Source organism: Polistes dominula, unplaced genomic scaffold (genome assembly GCF_049000335.1).
Source record: "Polistes dominula isolate Pdom_NZ unplaced genomic scaffold, Pdom_raw_medaka contig_11, whole genome shotgun sequence".
NCBI classification, from domain to species: domain Eukaryota; kingdom Metazoa; phylum Arthropoda; class Insecta; order Hymenoptera; family Vespidae; genus Polistes; species Polistes dominula.
The window spans coordinates 570,759-591,419 of NW_028301154.1; the positions used below are offsets into that span (position 1 = coordinate 570,759).

Consider the following 20,661-nt stretch of genomic DNA (forward strand, 5'->3'; position numbering starts at 1 on the left):
TCTTTTATATATATAGAAAATATTTATATATATATTTTAGTATATTCAAATAATCGCGCCAAATTTCTTTCGAGATTTTTCACTTCTCGATATATCGAAAGTCGTTCAAGTACTCTCAATAGTAAGCAATCTCAGAGGTGTTGTGAACAATGGCGACGTTTCGACTAAAGTGACATCCTACTGGGCAAATGTGTTTTTCACACTTTAACGATAACATTCTTTTCTAGATATTAATTACGCCATTTAAGCATTAGCTTTGAAGATCCTGCGGTTCATGATGGCATTAAACGCTAACGCACTGTCCAGTGACATAAGTCGTAGAAATCCGCAGGACGAGTATGAGCTCATTCAACGAATAGGCAGTGGAACTTATGGAGATGTTTATAAGGTTTTTACTCTTTTTATTATTGTAGATATTGTCATCAGTTTATTAACCCATTCTCTTTTATATTTTTTATAGGCTAAAAGGTTATCCATGAACGACCTTGCCGCCATCAAGGTTATCAAATTGGAACCAGGTAAGACCAATTATGGTACATTACCCTAAACTTGATACATGCAAATTTCATCTATCATATTTTTATTCAATTTATAAACAATAATTTGATAATTTCCTAAATTTTCTATTTAAATTATTATAGATTAAGATAAAACGTATTTATTACAGGATTGCATAATTGTGTATTAATTATTTCTAATTGAAAATATTTTTTTTCTTTCAGGTGATGATTTTGCTATCATCCAGCAAGAAATCTTGATGATGAAAGATTGTAGGCATCCCAATATCATAGCATATTATGGCAGCTACTTGAGAAGGGACAAATTGTGGATATGTATGGAATACTGCGGGGGTGGATCATTGCAAGATATTTATCACAGTATGTGTTAATTATTTTTAACTTGTTGACTACCATGAGGCTCATCCATGACCAGTGTTATTATATTGTTTTATATCTTATCTTAGAATTGTAGCTTCTATAGTAAAATAAAATAAGTTGTCTATTGGATTTTATAGTAACCGGACCATTATCTGAGATACAGATAGCGTATATGTGCAGAGAGACTCTTATGGGATTAGCTTATTTGCATACTATGGGAAAAATGCATCGTGATATTAAGGGTGCCAATATATTGTTGACCGAGGCAGGTGATGTGAAATTAGCTGATTTTGGTGTGTCAGCTCAGATTACAGCAACAATAAATAAAAGGAAAAGTTTTATTGGTACACCTTATTGGATGGCACCTGAGGTACATGTAAATAAATAAGTCATTGTAATAAAATATAGATTTTTGTAATTGTTTTTCTTTCGTTTCATTCTCATTAGGTTGCAGCAGTGGAAAGAAAGGGTGGTTACAATCAGTTATGTGATATTTGGGCGTGCGGTATAACTGCAATAGAATTAGCAGAGTTGCAACCTCCCATGTTTGATTTACATCCGATGAGAGCTTTATTCCTGATGTCCAAATCTGGTTTTAAACCTCCGACATTAAAAGATCGTGACAAATGGAGTCCAACATTTCATAATTTTGTTAAAGTTGCTTTAACTAAGAACCCTAAAAAGAGACCAACTGCAGAAAAATTATTGCAGGTTAATATCTCATTTTTTTAAATGTAATATAAATCCATGTTTACATTCAATTTATCAAATAATTTATTTTCATTTGCAGCATGCATTTTTTCAAGGCGAAATGAATAAACGATTGGCTTTGGAATTACTGCAAAAGGTATCAAATCCTAGTCATATGTTCACTGATTTAGAAGCTGACGAAGATGGAGCAGTACCTAATGTACCACAAAGAATTGCTTCGAGGCATACAGCAAGACCAAGGCCAAGAAGCCCCATATCGCAATTAGATAGTGATGGTAAATATTTATCTCAAGAGTATATTAAATTAATTGATATCAACTATAATAACATTGTTTATTATAAATGTAAATTATAGATCTAATTAATCTGGATGGCAACACATTACAAAGAGATTCTATAACTCCTTCAGTTGATACTAATCCGGCGTGGGATATTATGGATATTATGAATAACGTGAAGGTAAATAATTGGCATACAGTTATGATTAATAAAAAAACAATGTATTTTTATATATGTGTATAATGATTGTAAATTATGATTACACTTAGGCTGTACATAACTGCGATGTTCATCCAGATTGCGGAATTGGTACTGCATTTGAAGATGTACAAGAAAAGTAAGTTACTTGCAATATTTCTTTTTTTCTCTTTCTCTCTTTCTTTCATTATATACTTTAATTTATAAATATATATATATAAAATATTTACTGTCACAAGATGTGGAAAGGGTTACAGCTTATCAATCACTTCCACTAATATGGTAAATGCTGTTTTGTTTGAGTTTTTGATCTAGTTTATTCTTGCATTGTATGTCAAATTTGTTTAAATTCAAATTTGATAGTTTAATGTTCTCTCTTGTTTATTATTAAATACAGTTTTTCACATACATCCACTAATCGTCACGAGTAAGTACTTCGATTAGTAGAAAAAAATATATTTAGGCATGCATTACCAATTTTTGTTAATATATCCATGTTTTATATGTTAAAATTAATTGAACAAAACAGCAATTTTATTTAAATATAACAGAAATTTGAGCTACTCTGTGGCTGATGCTAATATTTGTTTATAGTTGCACATAGCACGTTTGCTTATGCTTCGCATTGTGTAAGAGCAATGATGAATATTATTTTATTTATCAAATTTCATAATTTAATTTTGTTGAAAACAAATTAATAACAGGATCAATTATACATGATTTTTTTTTTTACTTTTTCAAAAGTGATACAATATTTATCTCTGTATTTTGTATTAGTACACTTGGCGCAAATGTTACCGAAGGTAACAGACGATCACGTCGAAGCAAAACTGGCACAGAGTTATTTCATATGAGTTTAAGGTAAAAGAAAAATATTAAATACAACAATTGGCTTGGTGTGAAACTATGTCATAATTTGACATTATTCCAAATTGATTTCGTTAGAGAGATGTAATTAACAAATATTATCATAAGAGTATTACACTTTTTATATATATAAAAAATCAATAAGCTTTTAAAAAATTAATTACTTATAATAAATAATATTTCAATCTTTTTCACATTCTTTGAAGATTTTGATTCCATATATTTAATATATGGAATGAATGTTAAATTAACAACTAAATGTTGAACAAATATAATACGAACAAATAATGGTCTTACACATATATAAGCAAAGTTTTAAATCGCATATAAAAAAAAAGTATATTCATAATTATATATAGAGACGAAATATTTCAATCTTTTGATAATATAATACCTTTTTAACATTAGTAAAAAGACTAATGCATGATGTACAATAATAGTTTATGCTGTATGATATTGCATTTTGATTGCATGTTAATGATTGTCAATTTAAGAAATGATTTCTGTTATAAATTTTGTTTCAGTAAGTATAATCATCTTTATTTCATTTATTATTTATCTATCATATTTTGATCACACATATTATATCACTCGTTGTGATTTATTTAATCATTTATTCATTTGCTAAATACACACTTTTAAAAGATCACGACGTTTAATTATATTTAACGAAAAATGTAAATAATTAGAAAGATACGAGATTCGTTGTACTGTTTAGAAAATACTTGTTCATCGTGAAAATATTATTTTGTAATAGTAATTACACATATTGTATTAGAATTATTATATGACAATCATTATATCTTCTATCTGGTATACGTAACAATGTATTATAGTTTTGTCACTTAGTCAGATTTATATATTCTTTGTAGTATTAATTTTTCTGATCAGTTTGTAATTTTAATAATTTCTCCCTACAGGAGTCTATTGCAGTACATTGATGAGGAGTTGTTGCTAAGGTATTGGCAGGTAACCCTTTTCCCTTGCACCTTGCACCTTGCACTTATTTCTCTCTTTCCTTATACATATATTAATTAATAATTGTGCATCATATATACATATAGATATATAGATATAGATATTTAATGATAGATTAGATTAACAGAATATACTTGTTCTTTCTCTGTAGATTATATTTTACATTTATAGATTTTTATACACTAATAGATTTTCCTTATTTTTGGTGACGGTTTAATAGAATATTTTATAAAATATTTAAATGAATTCTTTCGTTACTATCGATCCATATAATGAGGGTCATCTATGTATGTAAATGCTTTGTATAAACTATTGACCCATGCTGTAACGAAAGGATTAAATGGAAGAAACGATGATAAATCTTATTAATGAAATACTGTACATACGAAATATGACTCATATATTACATACACTTATAAAAATAATTTCTATTTTCATTTTGATCAGATATATATATGTATTTGTAAATGTATATCTGATTATTAGTTGCATGACAATATTTACGTATTTAATGCTTTTGCTTTGAACCTTGGCATTAACCATATTGGTGGTGGAAGTTTGTATATTTATTGCAAAAATGTTATGTGCTTATCAAAATGATATACACACGATGTAAAATAATAATAATAATATCCCCAATTTGATTTATATAATATTATTGTAACTAATTGGTGATTCATATTGATCAAAATCAAGATATTCGATTAACAAGCAAAATATTCAGATCTACATTTGATTTTTTGACTTTTTTTTAAAAACAAGAAAATTTATCAATTATTTTTATTATTATGAATAACGATAAAAGACCAATTTTACAGAAATACAAAATGTGTTTATTGTATTTGCAATTATTTTGTAGTATATGACCATAGTTTCATATGTGCAGGGGAAATGCAATGTCGATGGTTGGTGGGCATTGCGATCAGCTATACTCCCTGCAGTAAGTAAATCAACAATGATAAATTATTGTAAAATGTTTTCTTTTTATTCTTACATCTAGTTTTTTTACATTTTTATTTATATGGATATAAATACTAATGTAGAAGGAATTTCAACGATTTAAACTGATCGAAAGTAAATAGAATTTTATTTGTAAAATCATGCCTGATGATGAAGAAGAAATATTATATCACACATATACGTATCATATTTTTTTTTTTTGTCAATATTTCATTAATTATACTAACATAGAGGTATTGAAGTAGATCAAATCAATGAATGGGGTAAGATTGTTAAGGAGTAAATTATTATTTATAATCATTTGTATAACCAGAAGAAAATATTTGTGTTAATATCATCGTTCCAATATGAGTTTACATTTATCATGGATCGTAAGATCATTTTTTTTTTTTTTTAAATATAATTTATATCATTGTCATAAAATTGATATTTGTGCTTGCAAAAGTTCTCATCTTTCTCATTAAATATATTTAAGTTATCTTTTTTTTTTTTTTCATAAAAGCGTTGCTATATAAAATATGTTTCAAAATACACACTGCTTTATTTGGCTCTTAACACACATTGCTGCATTTTTCTTTATTTATACGATTATATTATTATTATTTTCTTATGCAAATGATATATTTATTTAATGCAAAATTTGTTGAAAATGTTAAATGCTTGTTTAATTTATTAATTTGAAGTGTCAGGTACTAATATATATATATATATTTTCATTGAATGTATATCATAAATGCAACCTATTAACAGAAAATATATTCATTGCACTAGTTTATTATCAACAATTATTGTTTCATATGATAATAATAGTCAAAATATTAATTAACAATTATATATATTTGTAGGGCCACGCTTCCTCTTGGAGAATCTTCGAACGAGTGTGAGGTACATTGCGGATACTACAATAATGTATCTGGTAAGTAAATCAAAAATCATCTACACAATTTAGAAATGATTCTACAGAAATTATTTATTATATATAGGGTCTCAAGCAAGTCCTAGACGTCACAGTTCTGTAGATGAATTATTTGGCCTGGTGAACAATTCCCATGCTTTAACGGCTGTAAACGGACAACGTCAAAGATCTCTTTCAGATAGTGGCCCTAGAGAAGAATCCCCACAATCTAATGGTAGTACCATGTCTTCCTATAAATAAAATATACTCTAAGATGTATATAAAAATTTGCTTTATTGATAAGACTAAATTTTTTAGGAGATAATGAAATATCTAGAGACGGAGAAAGAGAAAATATTAGTCCAGATCTCTTATCGGATACACCACCTGTACCACCGAGAAGAAGGGACAGGAAAAGGCATACACCTCCAAGACCTATAAGTAATGGGTTACCCCCAACTCCTAAGGTTCATATGGGAGCATGTTTTTCAAAGGTAGAATTTAATGTTTTCTTTAATATATAAAAATATGTCTGTGTTATCTTTATAAATAATTTGTTGATATAATTTTTAGGTATTTAATGGTTGTCCTTTGAGAATACATTGTACAGCTAGTTGGATACATCCCGACACAAGAGACCAACACTTACTTATTGCCGCAGAGGAAGGGATTTATAATTTAAACTTAAACGAACTCCATGAAACTGCAATAGATCAACTATATCCTAGACGTACAATTTGGATGTATGTTATCAAGGATGTGCTTATGTCCTTGTCTGGTAAAACTTTTATTTGTCTTTTTATAAAAAATTATCAAAGCAACCCTAGTAGTACAAAATATTGAAAAATATTGAATACATGTGTATTTAATATTAAAAAGACATTGAATCTCTTTTTTTTTTTAAATATTAAATACACATGTATTCAATATTTTTCAATATTTTGTACTTACTAGGGTTGCTTTGATTTTATATTTGAAAATATCAAAGTGAATAATATTGTATTAAATTAAATTAATTGTATTTCATAGGGAAAACACCTCAATTATACAGACATGATTTATTAGCAATGCAAAGCAAACAAACTCATAGGTTTTCATTGCATATGAACAAAATACCAGAGAGATTAGTACCTAGAAAATTTGCACTCACTACTAAAGTACCAGATACTAAAGGTTGTACTAAATGTTGCGTTGGAAGAAATCCATACAATGGGTGAGTTGAAGTTTTGATTATCTATAACACATATAATATTTAATTATTTCAAACAAATTATTAATACAGATACAAGTACCTATGCGGGGCAATGCCAGCAGGAATATTTTTGATGCAGTGGTACGATCCTTTAAATAAATTTATGCTTTTAAAGCACTTTGATTGTGCTCTTCCGTCACCTTTAAACGTATTTGAAATGATTATTACACCCGAAATGGAATATCCGATGGTGTGTGTATCGGTCAAGCAACCATATCAACAAAATAAATTAAAATTGGATTTAATTAATATGAACTCCGGAGCAAGCTGGTTTCATAGTGACGAGTTAGAAGACATGGATGGTTCAGGTAATTCTTTACACTTCACATTTTTTAAGATTATTATATTATATTAAAAATAAATATAATAATTAATATATTGTTTTAGCAACTGTGATACCAAGGAGAGAAAATCTTCATGTCATTAACGTGACGCAACTCGAGAAGGATGCAATACTTGTATGTTATGAAAGTAAGCTATTAATATTACAAATAATTATAATAATTTATCTATAATATTAATTATTCACAACGTGATAATTTTTCATTTAGATGTAGTTAAGGTTGTTACGTTACAAGGAAAACTCAGGGTAAGCAAGAAGCAAATGTCGGAACTGCATTTTAATTTTCAGATAGAATCAATTAGTAAGTATATTACATAAGACACGTATAATAATCAATCAATATTTACATACACATAACAGTTGTATTATTAATTATTATTTTCTATTTTTTGTATTAGTTTGTTTACCGGATAGTGTATTGGCATTCCATAAACATGGTATGCAAGGTAGAAGTTTTAAGAATAGCGAAATTACGCAGGAAATAAGTGATCCCAGTAGAACCTATAGGTTACTTGGCTCCGATAAGTAAGTACATAGTAATTTAAATTTATTACATCACAATTAAATTCAAATTTAAATGTTACGTGTTTGAATATAAATCAATGTTTTTTATGCAACAGAGTTGTAATGTTGGAAAGTCATTTGGTTCATACGGGAACATTGACAGAGACTGAAGGAGCAGATTTATATATACTTGCAGGTCATGAGGCCAGTTATTGAACGACAATTCTCTTACATCTTAATATGTAAATAAAAAAAAGAAACAAACAAACAAGCCTCTTGTGTCGCAAGTGAATGTTAATGATTCACCATCGATTACATACACGGATGCAATGATTTAATCGATAAAATGATTATTGGATAAAAAAAATTGGTAAGGTAAAAAGATTATTATTAGTTTCTCCTCCTGATTAAGAGTCACGAGAAAGGTTGACGGATAATAGTATAATTAAAGAAACATGTACACTAATTGTACATAATTTACTCAATTACTATCTATCTTTGAATATAGTTGATGTTGTAAGTAGGTACTAGTAAATTGGCCAAAAGAGTTTTTAAAAATTAGATATTCTTTTCAATAAGCGTCGATAATAATTGAACGAACTACCAAATTAGATTTAAAAAAAAAAAAAGCATTGCAATTGCATGTCGCAATTTACAAAAAAAAAAAAAACAAGAAAACATATATATATATATATATATGTATGTCCAAATGTGCCCTTTTTGCCTGACAAAACAAAGCTTATATTATTTAAATGTCTTTCATTTATATTTTCATTTTTGTATATTTCTTTTCTTTAATAGTATTTAAATAAAAAAAGAAAAGAAAATTAGTATTTATTTAGAAAATAGATACGACGAATTATAGGGATGAAAAAAAAACAAGGTGTTGTTAGCTTATATTTTTCAAAAAATAATAATGAATAATACTTTTCTTCAAAGATTTAATGAGAAATTCTATGCAATGTCTATTTACGAGCAAAGCTTGCCATATTACAGATAATATTCTCTATAACGTCTGTAAATTTTGTCTAATAATTCTTACTTATTCGATGTAGTTTACAATAGTATATACACAAACACAACACACACACATAAATATATATATATATATATATATAATTAAATAATTTAACTAATTATAGATGAAAGAAAATACAACGATTTAGATACGAAATATTAAGGGAATAAATAAATGGGTATAGTTCATTGATTCTAAAAAATAATAAAAAAAAAAAAAAAGTAAAAAAGAAGTAACACAACATATAGTATATATATATATGTATATTTTTCTGGCAGGAAATTATAATAAAACGTTATTTTCAATAACACAATAATTATATAACGTTAAAAGTAACATTGAAAATAACTATCAGTACAAACCTCTTTTTTTCTCTTTTTTTTTTTCTTTTATTCAAGTTTTATTATTATCAATGAAATAATATAAAGCTCAATATATCTTCTTCCCATTTTTTTCAAGTATAAGTTTTGACTTGGTAGGCATATAGGGCTATTTTTGAAAATGTCTAATTTTATTTTATACGAATATTGGATAAGATCATGTCCAGTGTTATTTATCATTTTTAATAATTATAATAATAACAATGCACATTTTATATATATATAAAAGTAATTAATGTTGATGAAAGTAATTTGAAATTATTTTATCTTCGATTGATATATGTGTTTAAATAATTGATCCTCCAGTTTATATATATATATGTATATGTAAGTTTAAGAAAAAATATTCTGTTGATTAATTATGCAGGATAATATTATTATATCAACAGTTTATTATTTAATATTTGCGAATAGCCTTAAATGCAATGTGATTTCAAAGAAGAAGAAAAAAAAACAAACAAACAAACAAGGAAAAATTCAAAAATGAAATCAATATTGCTCGATAATTAACAATTAAATAATAATAAATGTCAGCCGAATATTGCATTATAATCGACAATTTATGATGATAATGTATTCATTCGATCAGATAAATAATATAAATTTTATGTTAATAATTATTATTATAATGTGATATTGATAAATATATATCACGCTTGAAAATATTTAGGAAAAGAAAATCAACTGAATGAATTCTCTTTTTGTGATTGGCTTGAAGACTGGAAGAAAAAATGAAGTTTCTCAATTGCTGTATTATTGTATAAGAGAGGAGAGACAGACTATGGTCTTGCAAGAAGGAAGAGTGCTGGATTTAATAGAACTTCGTCAAAAGTAAAGTAATTTCAACAATTATCGTTAAGCTAATTGCATGAAGATTTCTTTTTCTTTTCTTTGTTTTTATTTTTTTTATTTTTTTTGGTTTTCAACCATTTTAACTCTGGGTCTCCACAATTAGAACGAATAAGTGATCAGCATTTTAAAGGCAACTAGCACAAAGTAATTATGAAAATTAAATACGCGTAATTATTATAATTAAGGTATCATTGTCACGAATCATTGGTAATATTTTTTTTTTCATTTTTTTTTTATTTAATATACTTTAACCCTCTGTAATGTCATGTTATTTTGACGCACATTAATGTATCTACTTAGTTACATTCTAACAAAGTATATATACTTGTTATTAGTATTATATATTTAATATATTTAAATATATATTAATATTTTTTATTATATATTATATGATAAATAATAATATAAATATAATTATATAATTTTATATAATATATTTTTAATTAATTTTTAATTAAATATAATTATATTATTATTATATTAATATTAATTAATATTTTTTATATATTTAATATATTTAATTATACTATAAGTTTTATATTAAATAAATCATTTCAATAGACATTGAAAAAGAAAAAAAAGAGAATAATTAAATTAAATTAAATTATAGAGGGTTAATTGTATCAGAAATAAATTGGAAAATGAATAAATTTGTATCGATCATCATTTAGTTTGAGCATGATATTAACTGGCATAAATTTAAGTTAATATAATATTGCATTTTATTTACATTACTTTTTTCATTTGTATTTTCTTTTAAATTGTACATCGCTTAAGCAGATAAGAGATTAATAGAGGATAACGTAATAAACATATAACACACATGCATACACTTTTGTGAACATATTTATTAAGTGCACGTATTATTTTATTTATCTACGTTATGAAATAATCGAAGATAAAAGATAGATAAAACGTGGACAATTTTCAAAGATCAAATATATACGATCTTTTATTAATAAAGTCTGGCACTTTTCCACCTCTCCATCTTATTTTTTGTTTTTATTTTGTCAATTATTGTGTATGCAATTAGTAATAATTACAAGTTATGATAGAAAGAGAATGAAAAAGAGAAAGACAGGCATACGCAATAATGTATTAAAAAAAAAAAAATAAATAAATAAAAGAAAGAGAAACGTGTAAAAAAGTATCGTCGAATGTGTAAAGAAGAAGAAGAAGAAGAAAAAAATGAAGATGAAGAAAATAACTTCTCTTGGAAATGTTGAAGAAGTATTTCGGTATTTTATATAAAATTTTGCTCTGTACATAGAATATAGATGACTGAAGAAAGTATTACATATTATCAACAAAATTTATTATTATTATTATTATTATTATTATTATTATTATTATTATTATTATTTTTATTATTATAATTATTGTAATAATATTAGAGAAACGAGAGATACAAAATATAAAAGCTTCCTATACTCGCTCTTGTTCATCATGGCGGAGCATAGGTGGTATAATTATCGTTAATTTGTTCACAATTAGGAAAAAGAAATGTACGCTCTAGTAGCACAAAATATTGAAAAATATTGAATACATGTGTATTTAATATATTTATATATTAATATTAAATATATTAACATATTCGCGACTGCTTATGTAAATTCACGTCTTCAAATTGTATTTCTGGTTGTCGCTGACTTAATTAAAGTCATATTTTAAATTTTACAATTTTAATAACAATAAATTTATATATTATATATTTATATATTATATAAATTTATATTATTTTATAATTATTATTATCTTTATTATTATTTTTATTATTACTTTATTAGTATTTTATATATATATATAATTTATATTTACATATTTATAAAAATTTTATATATTAAATTAATATTTAATTACTTAAATATAATAATTAAATATTATATATTTATATATAGAATATATGTAAAAATTATTGTTTTTTTTTTTCAAAATTTCATTATTTTTGTCGCTATTTACTATTAACAATCGGAAAAAAAATATGCTGGCTACGAATGTGTTAATATATATATTTAATATTAATATTAATATATTTATAGATATATTAATATTAATAAAGAGATTTAATATCTTTTTAATATTAAATACACATGTATTGAATAATATTGCAATATTTTGTTTTACTAGAGTGATTAAATTCATTACTTTTTCCCCCCTACTCTTAACTTATGTTTCATTGTAAAATATATCATTGTAATAATAATTATTTTATTATTGTATAATGTTAGTATATATTATAGAGATTTATTATTATAGTGATGCTTTTTTAAGATTATATTTCTTATATCCTTTTTTTTTTATTATACATTTTCTTTGTTTTCTATACATCATGTTGGATATACAATTATTTTCTCTTAAACCACCTGTGCTGTGATCTGAAATAATATATGCACATATATAAATATATATATATTATACAATAATAATAATAATAATATGTACGCATATATTATTTCACGACGTTGGATTTGTTTTTACGAAAGTATAATAATAATAATGTGAAAAGGAAAATAAATATCATGTAAAAATGCGTGCACGTAAAATTAATTGCATTTAAAAATGATGACAAGATAGAGATTTGAAAGAAAAAAGAAAAAAAGAAAAAACAAGAAAATCAATCATTTGCTATATTATTTCCTCTCATGCGTTGCCTTAGCGAGCCGAAATGCCGAATTTAAATGCGAAATGTAAATAAACAAACAAAACAAATGAAAAAAAAAGCAAATTATATTAGAAAGGAAACGATCTTATCCCAATGTTTGTGGAAAGACGACATGTTTGATAAAATTAAGCCTGTAATATATTATAATCATTGCTATGTTGCAATCAAACACCAAATCGAATTAATTATTCAATCAAAGTTTTCTGTAATTCTTTCATTATTATTATTACTATTATTATGTTTCAAGATGGAGGAAAGAAATGAACAAATATATGTATACTTAAAAGGATATAAATTCAAACGACGATGATAATGATGATGAGAATGATGATAATGAGATATATGATGGTGGTAGGATAGGGAAGAATTAAAAAAAAAAATAAAAAAGAAAAATAGATACAACAATGTCTTCCTTATTAATCGTATTTAAATAATAAATAAAAACAAAAAACAAAAAAAAAAAACAAAAAAAATTTAGTCATATATTAGGTACGTTTTATGGTCGTATGTTCTGCATTTTAATACACACACACAAACACACACATACGTGCGAACAAACATATATATAAATACATAAATACCACTTAGGGGACACGTATATACATATATACATAAAAATATATGGAAAATATTTTACGATTACATCTTCTTTCTAACTTCTAACAAAGAGTACAAGAGTAATGTCATAGATTCGTAATTTAAATTAAATTAAATTTATTAAATGAATTTAATGTAATTTAATATTAAGTAAAAGTTTGATAAAAGACATTGTTGTAGGAGACACAACACAGAATCGTAATAATAATTATTGTGTTATATGACGGATTTAAATGATTGACTGATGATATATACGTATATGTTGTGTATTTAGAAATAATTTCGTAAAAAAAAAAAAAAAGAAATAAACCAAAAATATAAGAAGAGAAGAAAAAATATGACCAAAAAAAAAAGGAACATGGAAAATTAACAAAAAAATATATAATAAATAAATGTAGCACGCGTCGTACGCTCGTGAAAGAAAAGAAAAGAAAAGAAAAGAAAAAAAAAGAAAAAACAAGGAAATAAGTTCCTTTTTTTTTTTTTTTAAAAGGAACACGTTTACGTGACACTTTTGCTTTTATTTATTAACAAAATTAGAAAGAAAATAGAAAAAGAATGCGATATATATATATGAAATATAAATGTTTAATAAAATTCTATGCGTGCTGTATCGTTTGAGACATCCAAATTGTATTGTAAACGTTACGATGATTATTCGTGCTAAAACAAAAACAGTAAAAAAAAAAGACAAAAAACCAAAAAACCAAAAAAAAAGAAAAGAAAAAAAATAAATCAATTAATTAGACATAACACACAAGAGTACACTTATCGTACATGTGAAATATTTTTCTTCGTAGAAACGTGTCGATTCACACAAGAATTTTTTCGGTGTCATTATTATATAACGACAATAATTTTTAAAGACACAATTCTAATACAATTTTCAATGAATAATATTTGAGAAAAAAAAAACAAAAGAACAAATATATATTATAAATGTTCATAGATGATCATCGGCATGCGAGCGTATTAGAGCGTGACACAACAGTAAAAACAATAACAAAAAAAAAAAAAAAAAGAAAAAAAAACATTAAAACACAGAAAAAATAAAACAAAAATATTAATTCAAACGAAAAGAAGATAACGTCAAATTTACTTCTGTTAGTTTAAAATTGTATGTACGTGTACGAGTATGTAGTAGGGTTTAAAAAAAAAAAAAAACAAAAACAAAGAACATTTCAACGACGAAATAATTCATTGAGAAAATAAAAAATAGGCCCGAGAGAGAGAGAGAGAGAGAGAGAGAGAGAGAGAGAGAGCTTCTTTGACATTTATTAAAATAATAATTATAATGAATAGACCAAACCGCGATACGACGAAGTAAACGAAAGAAAAAAAAGACAAATTAACACACTATCGGCGGGTCACGTATTAATACGTTTTATGCAGAACGTAAGCTAAGTTTCAGTAAAACACTTACTAATGCTTGTTTTTCTTTTTTTTTTTTGCATTGTTACTAATTTTTTTTTAGCAGGAATGATGTTTTTGGTTGTTTTTTTTTTCTTGTAAAGTCGTCTGACCAGTGTTTAGTCATAAATTTATGAATTTTTAAGAAAAAACTAATTATTTGATGAAATGTGCTATTTTGACACTGCAAGTTTCGTGCTTTACAAAGAGTAGCATCAAATTCAGTTTGATTGAGATTTTGATAGCATTGAGTTTAAGTTTTTTACACTTTTGAAATATTATTTGATAGCTATTTTGGAAATTTCATTGAAATCCTATTATTAGGTATGAAGATATAACATGTTTTTCTAAAAAAAAAAATGCACTGCTTTCATATTTCGTTCATTTTCGCGTGAGTCAAGCTCACGACGTTCCCGACGATAGTGTGTTAATAATTCCCCCCTTTAAAAGATAACAAAAAAAACAAAAACAAAAAAAAAGAAATTGCATATTAAACCTAAACAAATCAACACAAATGACACGAAACGTTTAATTGTAACTGACAATGAGAAAGAAAGTGTCCATAAAACTATACATACGCAGATCAACACATATCTATATATTCTGCTCACGACCACGAGTTTTAGAACGTCCTGATATATATATATACATATATTATATATAAAATACAGGTTTTACGGTCCAAAATCAAGCCTTTTTTGCATAGGAAAAATTTCATTTGCAAAATATTGAATTTTGAGTGTAAAATCTGTATATACTTGACTATATATATATATATATGTATTTATGGTATCTCATTTTATAGTAAAAATAGTTAACGAAATAGTGATTTATATTAAATCTATTTGTAGAGAAGAAAAAAGAGAAGAAAAGCAAAAGAATTAGGTTCATGTAGTGGTATTACAGCGATAATTGTGTACCTGTCCACATCGACCAGATTGATTGATTGATAGATAGATTGATAGATTGATTGATTGATTGATTGATTGATAACTTTGTCTCTACGATGTACAATGTAGAAACATTGATTTCAAGTGTTTTTTTTTAATTTTTTTTTTATTTACTTACATATTACTCAGAATAGATTTGTTTTTTTTTTTTATAACGAAGAGAATTGTAACGATTTGAATTTTTCTTTTAATTTGTATTAATTATTAAGGAGAGAAAGAGACGTACGTATTAATCTATTAAAAATTGTAAAAGACATTGGAATATTTTGAAAAAGAAATTAGAGAAAATGAAGATGGAGAAAAAGAAAGAAAGATTAAGCATATATATGTATATACATACATACACACGTGTGTAAATAAATGAGTGTGTGTATATATATATATATAAATATATATTATATATTTAAATAATGCAAAGCAGCTTTGAAGAGGGGGAAAAAGTAATAAAATTATAAAAGATAGAAAAAAGATATATAAATAATATACGTGATTTTGTGTAAAACGTGAAAAAAAAAAAAAAGAAAAAAGAAGAGTATTCTTCTCTGAAGAACTTCGTTAGCACGTGAGATTAAGGATAAAAGAAATTCTATAAACAATACATAAAATTTATTCGTCGATATGTTGTTAACCAAAGCTTTAGTGACACATGCATATAGCAACGGATACGAATATTATTCTTTCATGATGGAATATAATAATTATACTATAGACAAAAAAAAGTATGGTACGATATAATGTAACTCGATTAAAAAAAAGAAAAAAAACAAAAAAAAAAAAGAAAAAAAGAGAGAAAGTAGATTTTTTTAAGGAGCATCATCATCATCATCATCCTCCGATATATAAAACGATGTTGCATATTGTGAATGAAGATTCATTATTTAACATTAACTATTATTATTATTATTATTATTATTATTATTGCGATGCATATAAAATATGAATCATTTGTGCAACGTCGTTTGCAGAGAAAAAGTAGGAGGAGGAGGAGGAGGAGGAGGAGGACTCCTTAAATCATATATTAGACGACAAATGAATGTTATTTTATTCTTTATATTCGAATTGCGAGACAAGGATGAGGGAACGACTCTCCTAGAAATGTATAACAAATAACAAATAATAATAAACAAAATGAAAATGAATAATAATAAGAAGAAGAACAAGAACAACAAAATATATAGGACTGAGCGTACTAATGGAAGAAGAAGAAGTAGTAGTAATTAAATGCGTAAAATTACTGCAGTTGTACATAATGTGTATAACGAAATTTTATCTTCGACTTACATATGAAGCTTTGATTTTAGACATTTTTTATATAAATACAGTATTGTGAAAATATAATTTATGATTTCTTATGTATAATTTACAACTCTCTTATATTTTTAAGCACGACTATAGTTCTAAATCTTTACTGTACATAGACATTCTCATAATAAAACCTACCTGAAATTAATATATATATATATAATATATATATATATATATATATGTAGATGAATTTCCAAGGAACAAGTATGCCGTAAAGAAAGGGAGATAGGGGGTGGGGGTAAAGATAAAAGAAAAAAGGTCAAATGATTGAAACTGATAGTACACACAATTGAAATTTTACCAAAAAAAATTATATTACTATATACATTAACAGCACATTACGATACAACAATGTATAGAGTCCTCTTTCTCTTTAATTCTTAACTTTATACAAAATAACATAATCTATCCTGAAACACATGCGACAAGTAACATCATCAGTTACTTTCTTCATAGATACAATATTATTTCTTTGATTTTGAATAGATTAACGCTTACGTTGTACATTACTAAGTTGAACACAATTTCTTTCTTTCTTTCTTTCTTTCTTTCTTCGAACAAAGAACAAAATTGATACTCGTTCTTAGATCAGGTTCTCTCTAATATAATTAGATGAGAAATTTTTCATTGATAATAACTGAGAAAGAAAACATTCATTATATAAATTTCATTTCGTTCAAAAATATTATATAAGAATATCGCGTTATTAGATTCGAATAATAATATAAAATAATTTAATTTAGAATATTAATGATCTTGAAATTAAATAAAATAAAAAGAACGTCACGTTTTAATATCTCTTGTTAAATTAATGATTGTACTTTTTACACGAAGTAAGTAAAAAATAAGGCAGTACTTGTTTTCGTTCTCAATAATACATATAAAATAAAATTAAACAATAATTATATAATTAAGCACGAAATGCTTCGTCATTCGTACGTTAATAGAGATCAATTCTTGAAATTTCAAACGAATCGAACGATTTTTCTAGCTATAATAAAAGAACAGGAATTAATTGAGATAAAATTTCATTGAAATAAAAAAAGAAAAAAAAAAACAACAACACTAGATCGTCGATTACTTGGAATTTCTCTTGGAATTTTGAAAGACAGGGGATAGAAGAAAAAAAAGGGATTTCTTTTTTTTTTTAAATTATACTTAAAGTCTTTTTCATTCATAATCAAACAAAAAAGGATTATTCTTATGCTATTATTTAAATTATGTCTCAACGTGTCCTTGCAATTGACAAACTATTTTTTTAACCCAACCGGCCTGACTTTGTCCAGCAGATACATCATCGTTATCATTGCTGGGAATATCATCAGGTCCTTCATTTTGAGCTTCGTCATTCATTATGCACTTTCGTTCAACATCCCTTTTTATGAAGGACGACCTAGCGGATGAAGTTTTACTTTCTGGACTATTATTATTTTGTGTTCTCAAGAACATTGACTTGATTTTTAGGTAATCAGGTTTTTGTGCTACGTTTGGTCTACCAATCGTACTATCTTGAACAATACTTGACACCGTTGACGACACCAATGAATATTCTGATCTTTTTTTTGCAGGAACTGGAGGTGCCACTTTTGGTTTATTACCAGATGATGATGTACTAGCTTCTCTAAAGTCTGAACGCATTAGGAGGACATCATCAACATCACTGAATATTGCACTGTCCCGAAAAACTTCGTCAACATCAACGTCAACATAATTTTCAATGATTTCGAAGGATCTTTCGTAGAAACTATCAGTTTCGCTTTCCCGACGATTAGTTTCTCTTTTGGAAGATTCCTCCCCGTCTTCTTCCTCTTCTTCTTCTTCTTTTTTATCCCTTCTATATTCTTTCGAATTGTCATCTTTTTTCGTTGTTTCTTCGGGAACGTTGGATGCTTGTTGACCATTACGTTTGTTTTCAGCAAAAAGTACAGTAGGGTCTGCATAATCGGATTGAGCTATACGAGCACCCAAACTAGAACTTCCTTGTTTGTAATACAACGATGGTATTCTATAATCTGAAGGTCCACCAGCAGATACACAACCAACCAGTTCCTCAACGTCCGAAGAACTTTCTCTAGAATGTTTAGATTTGCCTTTTCTCTTTGATTTTACGTTACTCAATGAACGGAAGTATTTTGTTCTTTCAATCTCTTCGCTGCATTCGAGGGTTTCAGTACTGAGAGTATTTCTGAGACCTTGCAAACGACTCCCAGCTTTAGACAATACATTTTTGAACATGGTAGTACCATTGGCTCTATAAATTTTGTGATCAGGATGAATGTTAGTGGTCGTAGGTGAAACCATATGAATTTCAGAATAAGCGTCGTTCAAGGTATCATCGAGCGAACAGAAAAATGTTGAGGTTGATGTTGAAACAGATGTTGGAAATTTAGCAATTCTACCTTCGGGTTGACAACTCGAAGCATATCTTTCCATATCTTCGAGATTGATCTCAGCAGGTTTGTCCGAGGCTATCGTGAAAGGTCTTTCGGTCATTGGTTTTCCATCCCTTTGAAGAAATCGAGATTTGGTTACGCTAGGTTGAGGAGAATTTGGATTGATCTGAAAACTACGAGGCAACGATCCACACTTTTGCGGAGAAGTTGGTAAACCTTCACAGAGTTTGGTCAACCAAATAGCCGGCCTGGTTGGACTGTCACTTCCATTAACATCTTGTTCCTCTTGAAGACCTTCCCAAACATGTTGAAGATTATCGTAGTTACCGAAACCTTTGGATTCGTCAGTTTCTTTGACGTTCTCCTGTTGATTATCATCAGTTTTATCTTTTTCTTCTGAACATACTTGAACTTCGTTAGCCTTCTCCGAATAATTCTGATCGTTACTTAATACAGGAGGAGTTTCATTCGGATCGTCGTTTGTAGATGTTGAGTTCTCTCGAATTCTCAGAGCAGTCTTTATGATTTTACTTTCAGTCACGATACTTTGTCTTTTAAAAGCTTCGAAAAGAGCCCTCTTCTCGTGTACTCTATTTACGTTGTTCTTTGTACTACTCGTTTCATGTACACCAGTTTTACTATCCGAAGATTTGAGGTTATCATAGAGTAACCTGAGAGCTGGTTGAGGCGTGTCACGTGTACTGGACGAAGAAAACGTATTCCATGCGTTGTTTGTTCTTACCAATCTTTGGCTTTCGCGATGAGATGAACGTACGCGATTGTTCGATGTTCCGCCAACGTAATTTGCATTCTCACAATCGCTTTCGTCCGAAGTGTCAGCTGAAATTCTTTTGATAAATCTTTGCTGTTGTCTAACGTTTATGCTGCTACTAGTTCTCTGCTTTTCTAACAACTTTTGGAACTCTTGATTCTGCATTAGAATATGACCAACTATTTCTTCAACTGTTTGGGCCACTGGCGTCGTTGCAGTCTGTTGTTCATTGTTCTCTTTGGTTTCAACTTGTTGAGAATTCGTTGGTTTGCTTTCCTCGTTGCTAGAAGCATTGATCGTACGATCAGATTCTACCTGAGTTGTTCCTATATCAACCATGTCCTCTTTTTGATCTTCGTCCGATTGATTCAGGCAAACGTAAGATTGAAATCCTGGCTCTGATTTTCTTCGCCATCCAGTAAAACGATCCTATGAAAAATGATTCAAGTATTAAATA

General features: G+C 26.9%; 2 protein-coding genes across 15 annotated transcripts in view; one reads left to right on the forward strand and one right to left on the reverse strand.

The window, feature by feature from the left end:
• Positions 1-114: 114 nt before the first annotated feature.
• On the forward strand, positions 115-18,462 carry hppy (MAP4K3-like protein hppy). 13 transcript variants are annotated; one of them, XR_001476379.2, is made up of 23 exons: positions 115-388; positions 461-518; positions 723-878; positions 1,016-1,248; positions 1,326-1,589; positions 1,669-1,864; positions 1,945-2,048; positions 2,138-2,205; positions 2,464-2,493; positions 2,844-2,927; positions 3,854-3,892; positions 4,798-4,851; positions 5,717-5,787; positions 5,855-6,001; positions 6,085-6,260; positions 6,340-6,544; positions 6,796-6,979; positions 7,049-7,326; positions 7,406-7,489; positions 7,570-7,662; positions 7,760-7,886; positions 7,982-8,235; positions 18,326-18,462. XR_001476379.2 is itself a non-coding variant. In XM_015329824.2 (22 exons), exons 1-22 carry the CDS (start codon positions 275-277, stop codon positions 8,079-8,081), a joined length of 2,865 nt encoding a protein of 954 aa, XP_015185310.1. In that variant the 5' UTR covers positions 115-274; the 3' UTR covers positions 8,082-10,186. The 13 variants fall into 13 exon arrangements, 10 of the variants coding, with proteins under 10 accessions (XP_015185310.1, XP_089034722.1, XP_089034721.1 ...); XR_001476380.2 differs by having other exon boundaries at positions 18,329-18,460; XR_001476376.2 differs by lacking the exon at positions 18,326-18,462 and adding an exon at positions 9,934-10,186.
• GEFmeso (Guanine nucleotide exchange factor in mesoderm) overlaps positions 15,135-20,661 on the reverse strand; it is a 57,175-nt gene continuing 51,648 nt past the window's right edge. For both annotated transcript variants that reach the window (XM_015329821.2, XM_015329822.2), the window contains one exon: positions 15,135-20,633. In XM_015329821.2, the coding sequence (XP_015185307.2) occupies positions 18,258-20,633 (2,376 nt within the window). In that variant the 3' untranslated portion in view covers positions 15,135-18,257. The remainder of the gene's footprint in view (positions 20,634-20,661) is intronic.

Coding starts and splice junctions, on each gene's coding strand:
- hppy (XM_015329824.2), top strand. CDS start 275: ATGATGGCATTAAACGCTAACGCACTGTCCAGTGACATAAGTCGTAGA. Junction 2,206..2,463: donor TTTGAAGATGTACAAGAAAA/GTAAGTTACTTG, acceptor TATTAAATACAG/TTTTTCACATACATCCACTA. Junction 6,002..6,084: donor AGAATCCCCACAATCTAATG/GTAGTACCATGT, acceptor TAAATTTTTTAG/GAGATAATGAAATATCTAGA.